The following is an 18,288-nucleotide window of genomic DNA, read 5'->3' as shown; positions in this document are numbered from 1 at the left end:
GTGAAGCGCACCCGGTGTTTGCTGCGGTTTTTACCCTGGGCCGTTCAAGGCTGGGTTGCAGTCCTCCCCCACGGAACACAGGGGCCGTCGGAGCCTCGGCCACCGCTGACAATGGCAGATGGTGCAGTCACGTTAGAAACTGTGGCAGTGCCTCAGATTGTTCGACAGCACCAGGTGACCAGCAGTTCACCTCAGTGTGTATACCCAGGAGAATTAAGCATGTGTCCACACAAAAACTTGTTATATGAATGTTCATGGCAGCATTATTCCTGGCAACCCAAAGGTGGGGAAAGCCCAGATGTCCATTGACCGATGGAAGGATCAAGGAGAGGCAGTGTGTCCCACACAAGGGAATTGTTATTCAGCTAGAAGGAATCCTGGACTGTACCTGCTAGAGTGTGGCCGAACCTTGAAACATGCTACTGGAAGAAGCCAGTTACAAAACTCCACTCTTATATGATCCATTCATGCGAAATGTCTGGAAGGGAAACCTACAGAGACAGAGAGTGGGTGAGCGGGTGCCTAGGGCTGGGGGACAGGAGGAAGGAGAGTTTCTTTAGGGGTGATGGAAATGCTCTGGAGTTAGTGGTTGACGCACAACCTTGTGACTGTACCAAACCCACTGAACTGTGCATTTAAAGGGTGAATTGTATGGTATGTGAATTACATCTCGAAATAAAAAAGACCCCAGTTATCCCCTTGACATAAAAAAATCTGCCCTCATGAGGCGTAAAATGTCATTGCCTCCCGATCCCTGTCTTTCCTTAGGCCTGTCACAGCTCGTACAGACAGACAGACTGAGTGATCCCCTCCCCCCTTTCCTGCCCCTCCCACAGAGGACAGAGAGGTTCCCCCTCCATCCCATGCCTTGTTCTCCTTTCTTTCCCTACAGCTGTGACCCGTGTCGGGGGAGGTTATTACAGTGGTCAGTGAGTCTCCCCAATTCTGTTTAGCTGGGCTGCTGCCCGTTACCAAGTGCCCCCTTGGGCCCTCCACCAGGAGAGGAGGCATGGCAGCCTGGGGCGGGGTGGGGGGGGGAGCGCAGGTGGGTCTCTGCGCTGCCAGGGTCACCTGCTGTCCTGGCCTGGTCCTTCTCTCCTTGACCAGGGCAGGAGTAGGTGCCCGGGCTGAGCCGCGCTCAGGCCTTGGTCCGCAGCAGCAGAGGAAGCAGGGAACATGGGGGTGGCCACAGGTTTCCTCCCCATGGGGCCTGAGGGCAAAGGTTGGCCTTGCTGGACAAGGCCGGTTTTGTGGCCTGGTCCCTCCCACGCTTGTTAACTTGAAGAGGCTCTTGCCGGTAAATGGTGCTATTTGACTTGCTTGTTTGCTTGAGGGATTTGTGGGTCTCCAGCTCTCTGCATGATTTATCTCTGAGGACATGAGGCAGCCCTGGGTGGGGGTGGGGGTGCAGCGCCTCCAGCCAGGGGCTGGGCCCTCTCCCACTTGAAAGCAGCAGACAGTGGTCTTGCGTGGGGGGGTGTGGGGGCTTCTAAGCATGGCAGTTCCTTCTCCAGGCCACCTCACTCAGAACACGCCATCTGAATTCTTCGCGTCAGGGTTAGAAATGTCCAAGAGTGCCTGGGCAGAGGGTGCCAAATTGGCTGGGCATGGTGTAGAGGGCATGTCGCATCATCTCTCTTTACTGCGGTAAGGCGTGTTCTTTGGGCAAAGAAGAACACTCGAGATAGCAGTGAGGTCTCGCCCAGAGACCCCCTAGAGGTGACTGACATCTCCGAACGACTTGGAGCATACCCCTATGTGGTAGCCATTTGCTATCACACTAAACACAGAACATTGTTTCTATTTTCTGCCACCTGCCTTTTAAAAATCTTATATCATAAGTCTCCTTATATTTTCCGTAAATTTGGAACATCCAACAAAGTACTTCACAGTCTAGTTGTTAACATTTATTAACCCCCTTCTATGTGTGTTGAGAATCCTGGTTGTCTAAACTTTTCCCTATTACAAATGATTTTTGTTGGGTATACTTACATACGTCCTGTGCTCCTTTGTGCATGTTTGATAAAGTTTGATTCTTGGAGGTAAAATGGCAGGGTCCAAAGCATTGCTTTTCTTTTTCAGTAGGTTCTGCCGATTTATTTGGGAAATGTATAAGGCCCCATGAGACTTATCTGTTTCTGGCTCTGTCCCCTGTCTTTAAATATCCTTTCTTCTTTGGTGATTCATGAAAGATAACTTCTTTTTCCAGATGTCCCAGGAAAGGGGTTTCTGAGCCTCTGAAGGGCACGCCCCACAGAGAAGCCCGGAGGGAGGGGTGTTTCTGAGCTGTCTCCCGGAGAGACGGCAGTTGGCCTTCCTGCGGGGGCTGCTCAGGCTGTGGCTGTCTGCTGTGTGGATGGACCCAGATCCTGGCTTTGTGCCTCCTTTCTGTCACTTCTGTCCCCTCCTCAGAGGCCCCTTCCTTGCCGTCTGGAGGGGAGGCATCTCTAAGGACTGCTACCGGCCTGAGACAAGAAGTTGACTGCCATTCTCATTGACAGTTCTGGGCCAAGTTTAAATATTCTTTCTCTCACTTAGACTTCCACTATAGTCTTAGCCGGGAAGCGAAACATTTTATCGTGTGTGTACGTGCACATGTGTGGAACTTCCTAGTACGGACATAATCTAATAATAAAATGGAAAAAAATTCTAGACTAATAGATAGTTTTTCATATCTCTGGAGTTAACAATGGCTGTGATCTCCCCAAATTTCTTCAGATGTGTTGATTACCCCAGAACAGGCATGATTCTGAGCCCAGCTTGTAGAGGAAAGTTGAGAAGTGTTAGGGGACCCGTGAGCCTCTTTGAATGTGTGGATGCTGTTCTGTGGGAAAAGGGCTATTGTTCGTGACTCCAGGGCTGGCTGAGAACGAGGTTAGGAGCCGGGGAAGGTCATCAGCTCACAGTAGGTGAGACCTTGTGCAGTTTCCACCTGTGGCCCAGGCAGCACAGGGTACCCGCCTGTCCTCTGGGTCCCTCTGTTCCTGGATGCTGCCATGTTACGACAGGTGGGTGAGCATCAGAAGGGATCCCTGGGTCTGCTCTGGGATTTTCCCTGGCCCATCCTGTCTCTCTTGGAACTGGTGACCCATCTGCCCTGGATTGTCCTACAGGCACTGATCCAAGCTCTATATGGTTTTAGGGCATTTTGGGGACTGGTTCCCGATGAAGAAAGGTCAAGCCATGGTGTAGGCTGCAGATTCTGTTCTGGAGGTTGGGGGAGGAGGCTCTGCTAGACCAACCCTCTGAACAAGGTCTTTGTTTGTGTCATTTGAAGGCCACCTTTAAAATTACTTTTTTATTTGTTTTAATCCTCACCTGAGGATATTTTTCTATTTATCTTTAGGTAGAGTGGGAGGGAGAGAGAGGGAGAGAAATAGCGAGGTAAGAGGACTGGTTGCCTCCCACATGACCCCCAACTGCAACCAAAGTACATGCCCTTGGCCGGAATTGAACCCGAGACTCACTGGTCTACGGGGCCGATGCTCTATTGCTGAGCCAGACTGGCCTGGGCAAAATCACTTTGTTTTTTTAATGAAGCTTGGAAGGTGGGCCTGCAGGGGAGCATTTGACTAGTCTGCCCAGGCTGCCACCTTGTGGGGAGCTCCAGGAATGGCAGCAGTGCCTTTGTTCTGCAGCAAACCACTTGACTGCTTTGGAGACATTGGTTCTCACCTGGCTTAGAGGATGTTTAGAGAATAAGGCATTTGAAATGATTTTTAATGGAAATGTTTGAGGTCCTGCCCACAAATCAGGGCAGTCCTTTCTAGAAGTCGGACCTTTTCAGATGGGAGTAGAAGGCACTGGTTGACCTGCAAGTCAGGAGAGCTCTCTACTGGCCCCGAGTGTCCCGAGGGCACGCATGCTGTGGGCGCCCTCCTCTCTCAGTGATGGGCACTGTGTAAGGTGATGTCCTTAGTGCCCTCCAGCCGCCAGTGCTGCACTTAGACAAACCCAGGTGCCCTCATTTTGTCTTGCACCCAGGGACCCAGTTCTCATGTGCCTGGTGATTTATGGAAAAGAATAATGTATTTCCATCTCATACTATGCACAGAAATATATTCCTAGTAGTTTAAAGACTTAAATATAAAAAGTAAACTAGTACTGTTTAGAAAAATAATAGAGTATTTTCCTGATCTCAAGATAGGAAGGAAATAACTTGAAATAAAACTACCAAAGCACAAGCCATAGAGGAGATGATTGATAGATGTTACAGTATTAAAATGTGAAAGTTTAGTATAGCAAAGACACTACAAGAAAATTTAAAAGCCACATATTGGGAGAAGATATTTGTAATAAATATAACTAGGAAAGGATTAGTACCTAGAATTTAAAAATAAACACTATAAACAGAAAGGAAGAGCGAGAGGTAGAGAAAATGAGTCTACTCAGTAACATAGGGAGAATTGCTCAGTTTTTTAGTAATCAGAATGCAAGTTGAGAAAAAGAGACCCTATTTTTTTGTCCATGAGATTGGCAATCCTTTAAAACATCTGAATATTCCACCAGAGCCAAGAGGTGGAAACAACCCGAGCTCTCTGTCGACGACGAGGGGTAAGCAAACCTGTGCATGCAGTGGAGTGGTATTCACCTCTGTCCCGTGCGTCGCCGTGGTGGACTTTGAGGACACGATGTGAAATGAAATCAGTCAGTCACAGAAAGATTAATAGTGTATAACTCAGCCTCTATGGGGTTTACCTATAATAGTTAGATTCACAGAAACAAAGCAGAGGGATGGTTTTCAGGGTCTTGGGGAGGGTGAAATGGGGAGTTATTGTTTAACAGGGACAGAGTTTCAGTTTTGCAAGATAAAAAAGTTCTGGGGATGGGTTGCCCGATAATGTGAAGGTACATAACACTACTGAAATGTACACTTAAAATGTTAAAAATGGTTAAGACAGTGTTATGTATATTTTATCACAAGTAAAAACGAAAAGGAAAATCTGACTATGTAATCTTGGTGAGGGTGTGTTGAGCATAGTAACTCTCAGAACTTTGCCCACAACTGGTAGATTGTACATTGGTAGAGCAATTCGATATTGTCCAGAAAGTGTGAAAAAGTCCGTATCACTTGGCCACTCTACTTGTAGAGCAATCTCACCGGTGTGGGAGAGGAAGTGTGTGCAGATGTTCATGGCAGTTCATTCGTAACAGCCAAAAAACCCCAAACAAATCCAATGGAGACGATGTAAATGTCCGTCATACAGAGAAAGAGGGTGTGTGTGTGCCGGGGCCCTGCAGTGACATACTGCCTGCATCGCTGGACTAACTCTCAGAGGCAGCATTAGTAAAAGAAGCACACGCGGTACCGTCAGAGAAGCATGAATAACACGCTGTGAGTGGAGATGCTTCACAGCAAGTTTAGGGGAGCGACGAATTCTGGAGGGAGGAGAGAAGGGGTGTGGGAGAAAAAGGGCGCTTGTTGGGGGCTTTAGTAACGTATTTCTTTGAAAAACAGTTTGACACATATGACATGTTAAGATTAGAGCTAAGTGGTGGGTGCTTAACATTCTGTTACTTTATTGGCCGTGCTTTTCTGTATCTTTGGAAGATACTGTTCTTTCTTAAAAAAAGACTTTAGCTGGTAGAGTGCATGAGGAGTTCTGTAGTTTACTGTCCTTGTAAGATTAGTTTGAAGGAGAGAGTTTGTTTTTTTGTTGTTGTTTTTTTAAAGGAAAAAGACTGTACGCCCCAAATGAGCTGATTTCTGAGGTCCCCTTTCTCTCCATTAGTCTGCAGTCCCAGGAGCTAATGCTTAGGTCTTAGAGGGACACACTCCTTTCCCTGGTCTCTGGGATTCTCGTTCTAATTCGCTCTTCCTGGGCATTTCATGCTAATCATATTTATTGAGGGCTCGCCCTCCCCATAAACGGAATACAGGCATAGCTCGGAGATATTTCGGGTTCTGTTCAGGTGTCTGTTCAAGACAGTGAGCCATAATCTCTTTGCTGGTAGGGTGTCTTGCTGTCAGTTTGTAAGAAAACACACCTGTGATGCTCAAGAGCGGGAAGCCCAGTAAAGATGTAGTTCCAGGTCCCAGTTCTCTGGGCTGCAAAGACCTTCTGGTAACTCGGAGCCCTCGCTGAGTCGGCCGGGCGATCCCTGCACGGCAGGAGCTTGCACTGCTAAGCAGGCTTTTCTGGTTCAGGCCTGTCGTCTGGGAAATAAGGAGGCCGAAAGCCGGAGAAGTGGGGTAACCTGCTGAAAGGCACAGCTCCCCCGAGGTGCTCAGCAGCAGTCTCCAGGCCGCTGACCACCCCGTGAGTCCTCTTGTTTCCATTCTCCAGACAGTGCCCCAGCGAACCTGTGTGAACCTCTCGCTCACAACTCTCCAGGGCCCCGTCGCCCTCAGGGTAGCTTTGGCGATGAGCCTTGAGGCCATGCCCACTTCCCCAGCTTCCTTTGGAGCTCACTGCTCCTTGTTCACTGGGCTCCAGGCGCTCTGTCCTGCCCTTCTCTCTGTGCTCAGAATGCTCCGGCTATCCCTGCCTCAGGGCCTTGGTGCGCGCTCATCCCTCTGCAGGTTTGCTCTTGACCGCTGCTCTTCGTCTGCTTCCATGCTCAGAAGTCACCTTCTTAGAGAGACCCCCTCAGGCCTCAGCCTCTTGCAGACCTTCTGCTCTGATGCTCGAAAGTTTCTCCAGCTCATTATCCTACTTTGTTATTTTCTTGGTGGTTCGTATTATGCTCATAAATTATTTTATTTGGTCTACCTCTCTTCCTATCTACGTACCTACCTGTCTCCCTGTCTCTGTCTGTTAGTCTGTGTGTTCATACCCTCCCATCAGGATAAAAGGTCCATGAGTCGCAGTCTTGACGTGCCCTGTCCCACATCACCAGCATCTAGAACATCACTAGAACATGTCAGGAGTTTGTGTTGGGGGCCTTCAGTACCACCCCAGGTTTGGTGATTGTCTGGACTCACAGGACTCGGCTTATAACCATACTCATGGCTAAAATTTATTTCGGCGAAATGATGTAAAGCAAAATCAGCAAAGGGAAGAGGTGTGTGGGGTGAAGTCCAGCGGAAACCAGGTGCAAGTTCTAAAAGTCCTCCCTATGGCCCAGGGCTGCTCAGTTCTCCCGGGACTGAATCCTGATGGCACCATGACAGGTGTTGTTAGGGAAGCCCACGAGGTACTTCCTGCCAGGGTTCTTCCTGGGGGCTGGCCTGTAGGCACCACTGCCTAGCGTGTACTGAGATTTCCGACTCCCAGGAGAAAGCAGATGAACATCTGCTAAGTCACATTGTTCATGTGGTCCAAGCACTAGGAGCCCCTCTTATCATTTGGGGAAAGTTTTATATCAGTGTAGGGAACTGTTAGCCACTCAGGTTCCAGCTACGGGTGCACCTGCAAGCAGACCTTTCAAGGAGAGAAGTCTCGGGGCTGCTGGGGTGACTCCCTCCAGCACTTAAGGAAGGTTTATGAACGAATGAATCACCCAGTGTGACTGTAGGGCCTGTGGAATCAGACCTGGAGACTCTGAAGGCCAGAGGCCGTGACCTCCCCTCCCTGGTCAGCAGTTCTACCCCCAGACAGGGAGGTAAGAGTGGTCAGTGTGTCCTTCCTCCTGCACTCAGATCCCTGATAAGTGTGACTTTGGTCCCCAGGTGCTGAAGCACAACGGGTCATCAGAAATTCTCAACAAGCTTTACGACACGGCCATGGACAAGCTGGAGGTGGTTAAGAAGGACTACGATGCCTTGCGGAAGAGGTACAGTGAGAAAGTCGCCATGCACAGCTCGGACCTGAGCCGCCTGGAGCAGCTGGAGGAGGAGAACCAGCGCCTGCTGAAGCAGACGGACACGCTGACCCAGCAGAGGGACACAGCCATCCAGCTGCAGCACCAGTGTGCCCTGTCCCTGAGGAGGTAGGAGCCGCGAGGGCGCGCGGGGCCCGAGGGCAGAGGCGTCTTCTTGGCCTTGGGGCTCTCTTCTGGGTGTGGTTACCTGCAAGGCCCCCAGAGGCTTGCAGAGAGTAAAACAGCACTCCGCTGATTGTGCTTTTCAATCGAAAAGTGCTTATTTCCAGGAGACATTTTCTTGATAGTGCATCATCTTCCTCTCATTTGAACAATACGGGTGTGTTCTGACCATCCATTTCCTAGGGCTCCCTCCAGCCTCTCCCCTCTGTTAGTCACCCACCTAGCAAATAGCAGAGTTCATTGTCCTAGGTGTTGTTTCTTCCAGATTCATTTTTCATTAAGGTAGACAGTCTGCGGAGACGTGAGCCCTGGCCTCAAACTGTGCTTCGTAAAGTACGTTTCTGGAGAACGCCAGTTCCCAGGAGCCTGCGCTGCTTTCATATGAGTGTTCTCTGGCTATAAAGGGGTTTGGGGATTGCCGGCCTGCACACGGACAGGTGTCTGCAACGCAGGACTTCTCAGGGCCTTCACTCTGGCACTGAGCAGTAGACCGTTCAAGGGGGTGGGGGCACGGAATGCAGTGTTTCTCAAACATAAGTCATTCGAGAACATACTTTTTTAAAATGGAGCGTCACGTCATGCAGGATTGGTGTTCTCAGGAACACACTGTCAGAAGTGCTACTCTGGAGCCGTGGGCTCTTAATTTCAGGGCTGCCTGCGTGGAAGGGCCCCCCTGGCTTGGAAGGCTGAGCTGTGCTCTCACACTAACCTGGTGACTTTGGGCCAGCCACCGATGTCTCCCTAGTTTCGGTATTTGTAAAATGAGGTGGTTGAATAAATGACCGTTAAGACCACTTTTCTCTCATATGCTGTGATTCTAGCATTAAAAAAAATGATAATGTAGCTTGACTGTGGAAGAAATTTGCTGTTGTTTCTAGTAGAGCAGAGGGCATGAAGTCCTTAGCTCAACTTTTGGTATTTGTAAAGGCTGAGAAAAATTCCAGGTCCAGGGGCACTGGTACTCCGTGACTTTTCTCTCTTGGGGGTGTGGAGAGTGACCTCACTTGAAACTTCATGCTTGACTGTCTGGCACGGCAGAGCTTGACTGGGCAGGTCTCTGCCACCCCCGCGCCCTGGCTGCCTTTCTCCCCCAGGTTCGAGGCGATCCACCATGAGCTGAACAAGGCCACAGCCCAGAACAAGGACCTGCAGTGGGAGATGGAGCTGCTGCAGTCGGAGCTGACGGAGCTGAGGACCACACAGGCGAAGACCGCCAAGGAGTCGGAGAAGTACAAGGAGGAGCGGGACGCCGTGTACAGCGAGTACAAGCTCATCATGAGCGAGCGTGACCAGGTCATCTCCGAGCTGGACAAGCTGCAGACCGAAGTGGAGCTGGCTGAGTCCAAGCTCAAAAGTAGCACGTCGGAGAAGAAGGCAGCCAGCGAGGAGATGGAGGCACTGCGACAGGTGGGTCCTGGGGAAGCGGCCAGGGGGAAGGGCTGCGGTGCACAGGTGTCCTGCGAGCAGCCTGCTCCTGAGTCGGAGTGAGCTTCTCATCGGAGGCCCGTGTGCTGGCTGGGTAATGGGACGCTGCCAGGAAATTGCCGAGCTCACTACGCTCAGTGCCTAGCTCTGGCCTGAGCTACAGGGAGGCAAGGGGAGGTCCGCCGTGGTCTCGGGCCTCCACAGCGCACAGTGTAGGAGGGAAGTCGGGACACGCCCAGACACCGTGTGCTCTATGCATAGACACTGCCATGCCACTCAAACCCATGGTTCAGTAATTGTTGATCAGTCTTGTGCTGAAAGTCAGCCAATATCTCAAAGATTTGCTTATTAAGAAGCAAGATCCCAAGACCAACTGCCCAAAGCCATCGATAGCTTGGCCTGTGACTCCAGAGGAGCCTTCGGGTTCTTTTCTGCCAGCATCTGAAGGGTTTGCTCTTTAAGGGACAGTCTGGCTCCTTCTGGGAAGATGGTGCACTAGGCTGTGCCAGGGCCCTTCTGCCGTCTTGCTCCCTAGGGCACATGCCGCCAGGGTCAGGGTTAGGCCCCTTAGCTCGACTCCTGAGGGATGGATCAGTGTGCATTCTTTGCATCCTTCCTGGCCCCCCACCCTCGTTGCTGATACCTCACCCCAAGTGCAGATGTGCCCTGCTGGTTCCCTGATTTGAAGTTCCCTTCCCTTCCTGTCAGTGTGTGGCTCTGTTTAGCACTGCTGACCTTGACCATAGCAGACTGTTTTTCCCATTGAAATGCCTCTCCAGTCTACTTTTCCGTGCAGGTCAGTTAGAATGCAGCCTTTAAAATTGGTGTGTGCGAAGTGAAAAGCAAGGTGTTGAAGGTTGGGCAAGTACGCAGGCGATGGCGGCCACTGGCCTGTTGGAGCCAGGGGCCTCTGGACCCAGCGTGAGGCATGGCTGCTGCCAGAGGCAGTGGCTGGGGCCCTGTGAGGCTTTCTGTGGAAATGGTACCTCCTTATGCCCAGGCAGTGCTAGGGCCCATGGGTGCAAGGGGCACCGGCCCTGTGCTTGGAGAGCAGGCCTTCCCAGTCACGTGACCTCTTACCTTTCTGGGCCTCAGTTTCCTCATCTGCAAAATGGAAATGATAATGGATAGCATCTGCCTCATGGGTGGTTGGTTGTGGGGATCACATGATTGAATATTGAAAATACACTTAGAATAGTACTCACATAAAGTAGGAATGATTTGAGTCTTTATTATTAAGATGATTGTTAGCTACTCTGCCAGAAATCCTATGAAAGTGTTTCTGTGGGCCAAAATGGGCCAGTTAATGGCAATTTCACATTAAGGGAGTGAGACTTTTCCAGACCATCAAGGTGAAAGCCATTGTGAAAAGGAGAATTTGTTTTGATGAAATTTACAAAGACCTTGATGGTGGAATGTCTGATGTGCAGTATAATGTATTAGAACTTGGTAATTGTCCTAGAAAAACCGCTATCAACTCATTTTCACACTCTGGCATCTGAGAGCTTAATGGTTGGGAAAATGATCAAATCAGGAAAGTAAAGTGACGAAGAGGAAGACTTGGAAAATGACTGAGTCAGTTGCTGTACTTTAAGGTCACGGCCGATGTATCAACCACCTAAGAGGTGAGCCTGGGACAGGACAGCGGCCCAGCTGGAAGGGTTTTTGAAGTTGCGAGGTTGACCATGCCCTTTGCGGGAATGCGGGAAGCTTCCCACGGTGCTGGCATCTGGTGGCAGCCTGTCCCCGCTGGGGCACTGGCGCGTGCCCTTCCGCCTGGAGCCTGCTCCCTGGCCTTCGCAGGGGGCATTGGCCAGGCGTCAAGTCTGCTTGTCAGCTGAGGCAGGAGTCTTTTCTAGGCACAGGTCCAGCCAGCGGGCAGCAGAGGGGAGAACCCCCGCCCCCCCAGCAGCAACCCTCAGCTGCTTCTCTGCTTTGTCTCGCTTCTCCGACGAGACCCCTCCCCAACTCGTCCAGGGTAGGCCAGGTGTGTGGCCTGGGCCGTTTTGGCCCTGAGGTGTGGGTGGGAGGTCTTACTCTCCCCATGGCCTGATGAGACCCACTGGTGTGGACTCTGCCCCAGCTGGGCGCTGACTGCAGCCCCTGGGCCTTTCCTGTTGGCCGTAAGTCTAGGTGGGGTGAGGTCCTAGGAGAGCAGCCTACCTCTTCCTCAGCCTGTGGCCCAAGGTCACCCAGGGCGGCAGAAGGACATCATGGCTTTTGCAGACTGAAATCAGCGTGGTGTGGAGGAAGAAGCCCAGGAGACCTGGGGTGGACGCCTGGGATCTGGGCTCAGCTCAGCCACTTCCTGGACCCTGAGGTTCCTCATTGGTATAACCGGGCTCAGACAGAGGGACCTCAGCTCCCCAGTTCTATTGCCCTTTTTAGGGTACTGTATTCCTCCTCTTCCCTCTCAAAACCAAGTTTTGTACTTCCAGTGTATCTCGTAAGGAAACAGTGTTTTGGGGGTGTTTTTATTTTGGAGACTAACAAGGACAGGGCAGTGGAGGGATGGGGAGAAGGGTAGGTGCTGCCTGACTCCCTGGTGTTGGTGTCTCTTTGTCTCCAACTTGACCTGCAGCTTGAGACATTATCCAGGGCCAGATGGAAAGACCTTTCATTGAAGCCACATGTTAACACGTTTCAAATAGAAAACTGTGTCAATGCAAAACACTGAGTAAAATGTAAATTCAAGAAAATGTTATTGTTAAACCTGTTGCTCATTACAGTAAATTCTTTCTAGAATTAATAAAAATAATTGATTTTTTTAAAATACCAAATTAAACACTCAATCCTGCATAAAAGTGGGGAAAATCAAAGCTGAAATCATTTGGCCTGATCTTGGGCAGTGTGAGTTCTCAGCAGTTAGGTGTTACTTCCTTGGGTTGGGTGTTACTCTTCGTGCGGACGGTTCCCAGCCCCTCCTGACTCCGCACGCGGGAGACCAGGGGAATCATAAGCTGACTGCACACAGTTCCCTCTTCTCCCTCATCCTGTCTCTTGGCTGAACTTTCACGATCTGGAGCGTGTTTGAGCGGAGGCTGCTGTCCGCCGCCGCGGAGGCGGGAGCCTTCCTGGGGCACCCTTCTCCTGGTGCTTGTCACCCAGGGGAGGTTCCCAGCGCAGAGATGGTGTCATCTGCTCCTCCCCTGTCTGGTTTGCATTTGCGTCTTTAGAAAGCATTTGAGCTAGGGCAGGAGTTACCCTTGCAGTGGACACTTGCTTCGTCACTTCCCTGTTTTCTAAGGATTGTAAGGGCGCAGAGGGAGCTTTCTATGTGAGCGCTTCTCGGAGCTTGACTTGACATTTGAGTGGAGCATGTGCTGCTGTGGGGAGGTGTCAAGACGCAGACACTTCAGATTTTAGCCTTTAAATGAACTGAGATGCAGAAGACTTCACCAGCAAAAATACTGCTGCATTTTCAGGTTTAAAAATAACTCAGTGTGTTAGAGTACGAAAACCAGAGTAGACACCAGTACTGCAGACAGAGTCGGGAGTTACCACAACCAGTGTCTGTACCCTTCACTGTAGTCAGTCCTTACGTCCTCATCTTTGGTCACGGGAGCACTTTAGAGAGACGTGGCTCTCTGTAAGGTACAAACCACAGGTGTGGCAGGGTGGAGCCTGGAATAAGCCTTCCAGGGGAGTCATTGCACCTGGCCACTCAGACCTTGGCTGAGGGGGCACTGGGCTTCTTGTCCAGGCACTGTGTGGGGTTGTGAGAATTCGGACTGGACCCTAACGTAATGTCACTAGGGGTCTGAGCTGTGGGGCACATGGTCACTGGGGGGTATGGGCGTAGCAGGGGGTGTTGGGATGGGCTCTGGCTGGGATCCCAGTGTTCCTTTCCATCCAGCTCCCAAGAGTTCAGCCCCAGCACCTGTAAGAGGGTACTTCTGAGCCAGAGGGCCCAGTAACTTCCTCTCCTGCTTGCCGCTCGTCCCCACCAGATCAAAGACACAGTGGCAGTGGATGCTGGGAGAGCCAACAAAGAGGCCGAACTGCTTAGGAAGCAGTGCAAGGCGCTCTGCCAGGAGCTGAAGGAAGCCCTCCAGGAGGCGGACGTGGCCAAGTGCCGGCGCGACTGGGCCTTCCAGGAGCGGGACAAGATCGTAGCCGAGCGGGACAGCATCCGGTAGGTGCCCTGGGCGTGGACTCAGGTCTCCCAGGACACACGGGGTCTGTGGGGAGGGCCAGTCATTTGCACATGTCCCAGGAAGGGAGAGTGACTGGGTTCTTCCCTTCGCACCTGGGGTGATGCTCCCCCTTGCCCCGGAGCGCTAAGATTTCCGCGTCTCTGCGGCCCGTGCACTTCCCCAGACCCGGGGGTGCACTGAGACCCCTGGGAAGTGGCTCAAGACCAGGCTTGTTTCTTGGGGGGCTTTGATGAGACTGACCATCAGAGCTGCATTCTCAGTCAGTATTCATTGGGCACCTGCTGTATGCCAGATTTTAGGTCCCTTGAGCAAGGAGACCCTGGGGGACAGCCTTCACGGCTCTGGGTGACTGTGCAGGGCCTGTGCCGCGGGGGCTTTGGGCAGAGGGGAAGGAGATGTGTGAACAGGGCACTCCAGGCCAGTCAGCTGTGATGGGGGCATGCAGGGCACTGGGCAGCGGGGAATGGGGGAGGTCTCTCCAGAAAGCGTGGCATTCGAGTTCAAACATAAGCATGAGTGAGATCTCTCCAGGTGGAGAGGGGGAGGGCGCTGTACCTAGCGGACATCATGAGCAAAGGTGTGGTGCGGGGCGGGGCAGGGACACGGTGTGCCCGGAGCAGTCTCCCCACAGCTGCCCTGAGGGCGTGGCGAGGAGCCTGGGGAGGGAAGCAGGGAGTCCGCCGTGCTCACGGGCTGCGGAGACCAGCAGAGCTGTGGGCAGGAGGGGTCGGCAGTGAGCCAGACTTGGTCACTGAGAGTTTCTGAAAGATCCCTGTGGCCTTTTGAAGGAGAGACTGACGTCCATGCAGGCTGGTCGGTGGTGAGGGTTCAGGGTAGGGGACTTGAGGCCATGGAGGGGGGACCAAGCTCCAGGGTCCAGCCCGTGGTGGGTGCTTTCTGGAGGGGGCTCGGAGCTCAGGCTTTCCTGCTTCGGGGCCACCTGTCCCCACCTCCTCTGCGTGGTTGAGGTGGTCCTGAGGCCCGGAAGCCACATGTCCTTTAGCAGGGAGTCTCCCTGCACAGAGCTCAGGGCCATGGAGAGGCCTGAGGCGTGGCTCCTGTCTGGGTGGGGCGCGGCTCTGGACGGGCCTGCTGGTGGGCAGGGTGGGAGGGCGGTCGGTAACCAGGCACGCTGAGGGCGAAGCAGCGGGATGCCTGCTGGGGGTTTGGAACCCAGTGCTTGCTGCCTGTATGGGGGGTTCTCCTTCCCTGGTCCTCAGTGTTACCTCTGTCTCTCCATGGGGTTGGCCTTGGTGGCCTTACCTCCGAACCCTCAAACATACCTGTGCCTCTGGGGACAGAGCAGGCGCCGGGGGTGTGCACTGTGGGCTGAGTCCTCCGTCCCTCACCCTTCACGGTGACCTTGCCCTTTGCTCCTCTGCCAGGACGCTCTGTGACAATCTGAGGCGGGAGCGGGACAGGGCAGTGACTGAGCTGGCCGAGGCCCTGCGCAGCCTGGACGACACTCGCAAACAGAAGAACGATGTCAGCCGGGAGCTCAAGGAGCTTAAGTATGTTGGGCGGGCACCGCCTGGGCGGCGCTTGTGCCCGGGAGTGAAGTACCCGCCTCTCCTCTCAGGGCAAGGCCTGGCCGTCTGCCCCTTCTCTCTGCCTCACTCTCTGTCTGTAGAATGGGTCCAAGTGCTGCCTCCATGCAGGGAGTTGACTGGAAATTCTTAGACCAACAGAGATGACAGTGGCCCTCTGGAGAGCACATGGAGGTGCACACTGTGTGCGAAAGGAAGGAAGGTCCCTGCTCCCACGCAGTCCATCTGGGGACACACAAGCATGCATGGTCCATTCATTCACTCCCTTTCTCCCTCATTCATTCATCAACTCAGCAAGGAGCTACTACGTGCCTGCTAGGTCAGGCCCGTGGGAGGCACAGGCTGAGCAGGCCAGCCGGGTCCCTGCCTTGTGGGCTCACGGCACACAGGAGGCAGACCGCAGGCAGGTCCCTCAGAAAAACAAGTGCGTGGGGCGGGGAACCTTTTTTCTGCCGAAGGTCACTTGGAGATTTATAACGTTCATGGGCCATACAAAATTATCACCTTAAAAATTAGCCTGCCGCCCTGGCCGGTTTGGCTCAGCGGTTGGAGCGTCGGCCTGCGGTCCGGAGAGACCCGGTTCGGTTCCCGCTAAGGGCACATCCTTCGGTTGCAGTTTGTCCCCGGCCCTGGTTGGTCGTGCGGGTGGCAGCCACTCGATGTGTCCCTTCACATCGATGTTTCTCCCTCTCTCTCTTCCTCTCTCTCCCTCCCGCTCTGTCTGAACAAAAAATGGAAAAATGTCCTCGGGTGAGGATAAAAAAAAAAAAAAATTATCCTGCCATATTTGGTCAGGCTACCTTGGTGAGGCGTGTGATGTCAGTGGATACTGGTTTCACAGGCCCTGGATGGCCTGCAGGCCGGACGGTCCCCACTCCTGACTGTAAGGAACAGAGTGACGGCAGATCGTGGTCCAGGGTTTTGCAGGCATTGTGATCACCTGCCATGTCCTTCGGACGCCCATCTGGAAGAGGCTGTTTGGGACGTCAGACAACCTCTCAGTACAGCACTGTCCCAGGGGTGTCATTTAAGGCGTGGTGACTCTAAGCAGTGGATTGAAAACACAAAGACCCAAATTTAAAAGAGAAATCGGCAGAGCTCCGTAGCTGTCACTACAGCCTGAGCCAGCTTCTACCAGAGGAACAGTGGCTCCCTGTCCTTCTAGGAACCCCCAAGTGATGGAGTGGGAAGGGTGGGAGGAGCCTGTGGTGGGCGTGTGCAGGCCTCACTCCCTGGAGCTGAGCCAGTCAGGAGGGAGTGCAGCCTCACTCACTGGACAGAAACCTGGAGCCTCTTGAGTGCTATGAAGGAAAGCTCAGAGGTTGAGGCAAAGCGACAGACAGTCTCTCCTGGGACCCACCTTGGATCTAGCAATAGAATCAAATTCAGGTCCAGCCTAGACCCTCTGGGGCTTCAGCATAGGAGGAAGGTTCCGTTTCAATAGCACTGGAGTGGCCTGGACCACCGAAGAAAGTTGACCACCTTTGTTCGTTCAGCACATGGTGTTTGCGTCTTTCTGCTGAGTTCTCTAACCTGTGGGGTGCGGGGCGTGGAGTCCCTGCTGCTGCACAGGAAGCCCCGTCTGCAGGGGCACCAGAGCTCCCCCAGCAGGAGAGATGAGACCAGTGCCATCAGCATTAAGTGCAGAGCTTCAGGCAGGCAGGGGTGGCTGGGCTCCGGCGCGGCCAGGAGGAGACTTTGGATCTCTGCCCGGGAGGCTGAGTACTGGCCAGTGAGAGCACAGCCCAGCCAGAGGTGTGGACCTGGAGCTGTTCACGTGGGCAGGAGACCAGTGTCAGGAGTGAGCCAGGAGTCCAGGGGGCAGGGCTGATGAACTGGGAAGATGGTCTGGGCCCAGGTTTTAGGAAGAATAGTGTTATATACAAGTCACTGCGGGGTCGGAAGAGATTTCTGAGTCTTTTTCATCCTCCTGAGTCTTTCTGAGAGCTTAAATTTTTATTTTGATTAAGTCCAATTTATTGATCATTTTTTATTTTCTATGTGCTATGTCTAAGAACCCTTAACCTAGTGCTAGTTCTCAAAGGTTTTTCTCCTGTATTTTTCTTCTAAAAGTTTCATAGTTTATTTTTTACATTTGAATCTGTGATACATTTTGAGTTGATTTTTGGGTAAAGTTTGACGTTCAGGTTGATACTCCTTGTTTTTGCCACAATGTTCAGTGCCTCTGTCATTAGTTAAAGGCCATCCTCCCGTTCAGTTCCGTCTGCACCCTTTGCGCTTTGCGGGCGATTCTGGACCTTGCTTTTGTCTCACTGATCTGTGTCTGTCGCCTGCAGTCCCGCTCAGTCCTAAGTACTGTGGTTGTATAAAAAGTCTTAAAATCGAGTAGAGAGTGGTTTCTCCCACCTAATTCTTCATTTTCAAAATTATGTCGTTATTCTACTTTCTTTCCTTTCTCTGCAAGTTTTAGAAGGGCCATGTCTGGTCTGTGAACGCCTTGCTGGTGTTTTCGTGGGAATTGCATCTGCCTCGGGATTGGGGCGGGGGGGCTTCTTCTGCCAAAGCCATTTGGGTATTAGTGGACCATACAAAATTATCAACTCAAGAATTAGCCTGCTCGCCCAGCTGGTGTAGCTCATGGGTTGAGTGTCATCCAGTGGACAGAGGTCCCGGTTTAATTCCCAGTCAGGGCATGTGCCCAGTTTCAGGCTTAATCTCCCGCAGGAGGCAGCGGTCGATGTTTCTCTCTCACACTGACGATTCCATCTCTCTTTCTCTTCCTCTCTCTAAAAAAGTCAATCAAAATATATTCAAAGAATGAAAAATTAGCCTGCTATATTCAGGCTGATTGATGGGTGTATGGTGTTAGCTGGTATTGATTTCCCGGGCCTTGCATAGCCTGCGGGCCGGACGCTCCCCACCCTACTCCTGATACAGGAGAAGAATTTCTGAGTCTTTAAAAAAATGAAACAAAAACAGCCCTGGCCGGTTTGGCTCAGCGGTTAGAGTGTCAGCCTGTGGTCCAGAGAGACCCGGGTTCGGTTCCCTCTAAGGGCACGTACTTCGGTTGCAGTTTGTCCCCAGCCCTGGTTAGGTTGTACGCGTGGCGGCCACTCGATGTGTCCCTTTCACGTCGATGTTTCTCTCCCTCCCTCCCTCCCGTCTCTCTCTCCCACTCTATCTGAACAAAAAATGGAAAAATATCCTCAGGTGAGGATAAAAAATAAATAAATAAAACATAAAACCCACTGCTATCCCAGCAGCCTGGACCT

The 18,288-nt window shown here is 52.3% G+C and overlaps 1 protein-coding gene across 2 annotated transcripts in view; it reads left to right on the top strand.

Annotated features, from left to right (window-relative positions):
- Positions 1 to 18,288, top strand: part of DLG5 (discs large MAGUK scaffold protein 5) — a 119,128-nt gene that overhangs the window by 64,181 nt on the left and 36,659 nt on the right. For both annotated transcript variants that reach the window (XM_036265488.1, XM_036265489.1), the window contains exons 6-9: positions 7,613 to 7,872; positions 9,021 to 9,333; positions 13,302 to 13,486; positions 14,894 to 15,019. In XM_036265488.1, coding sequence (XP_036121381.1) covers positions 7,613 to 7,872; positions 9,021 to 9,333; positions 13,302 to 13,486; positions 14,894 to 15,019 — 884 coding nt within the window. The remainder of the gene's footprint in view (positions 1 to 7,612; positions 7,873 to 9,020; positions 9,334 to 13,301; positions 13,487 to 14,893; positions 15,020 to 18,288) is intronic.

Source organism: Molossus molossus, unplaced genomic scaffold (assembly GCF_014108415.1).
Source record: "Molossus molossus isolate mMolMol1 unplaced genomic scaffold, mMolMol1.p scaffold_m16_p_17, whole genome shotgun sequence".
Classification (NCBI taxonomy): Eukaryota; Metazoa; Chordata; class Mammalia; order Chiroptera; family Molossidae; genus Molossus; species Molossus molossus.
Note: the sequence above shows the minus strand (reverse complement) of the source record. Positions and strands in the feature narration are given on the sequence as shown.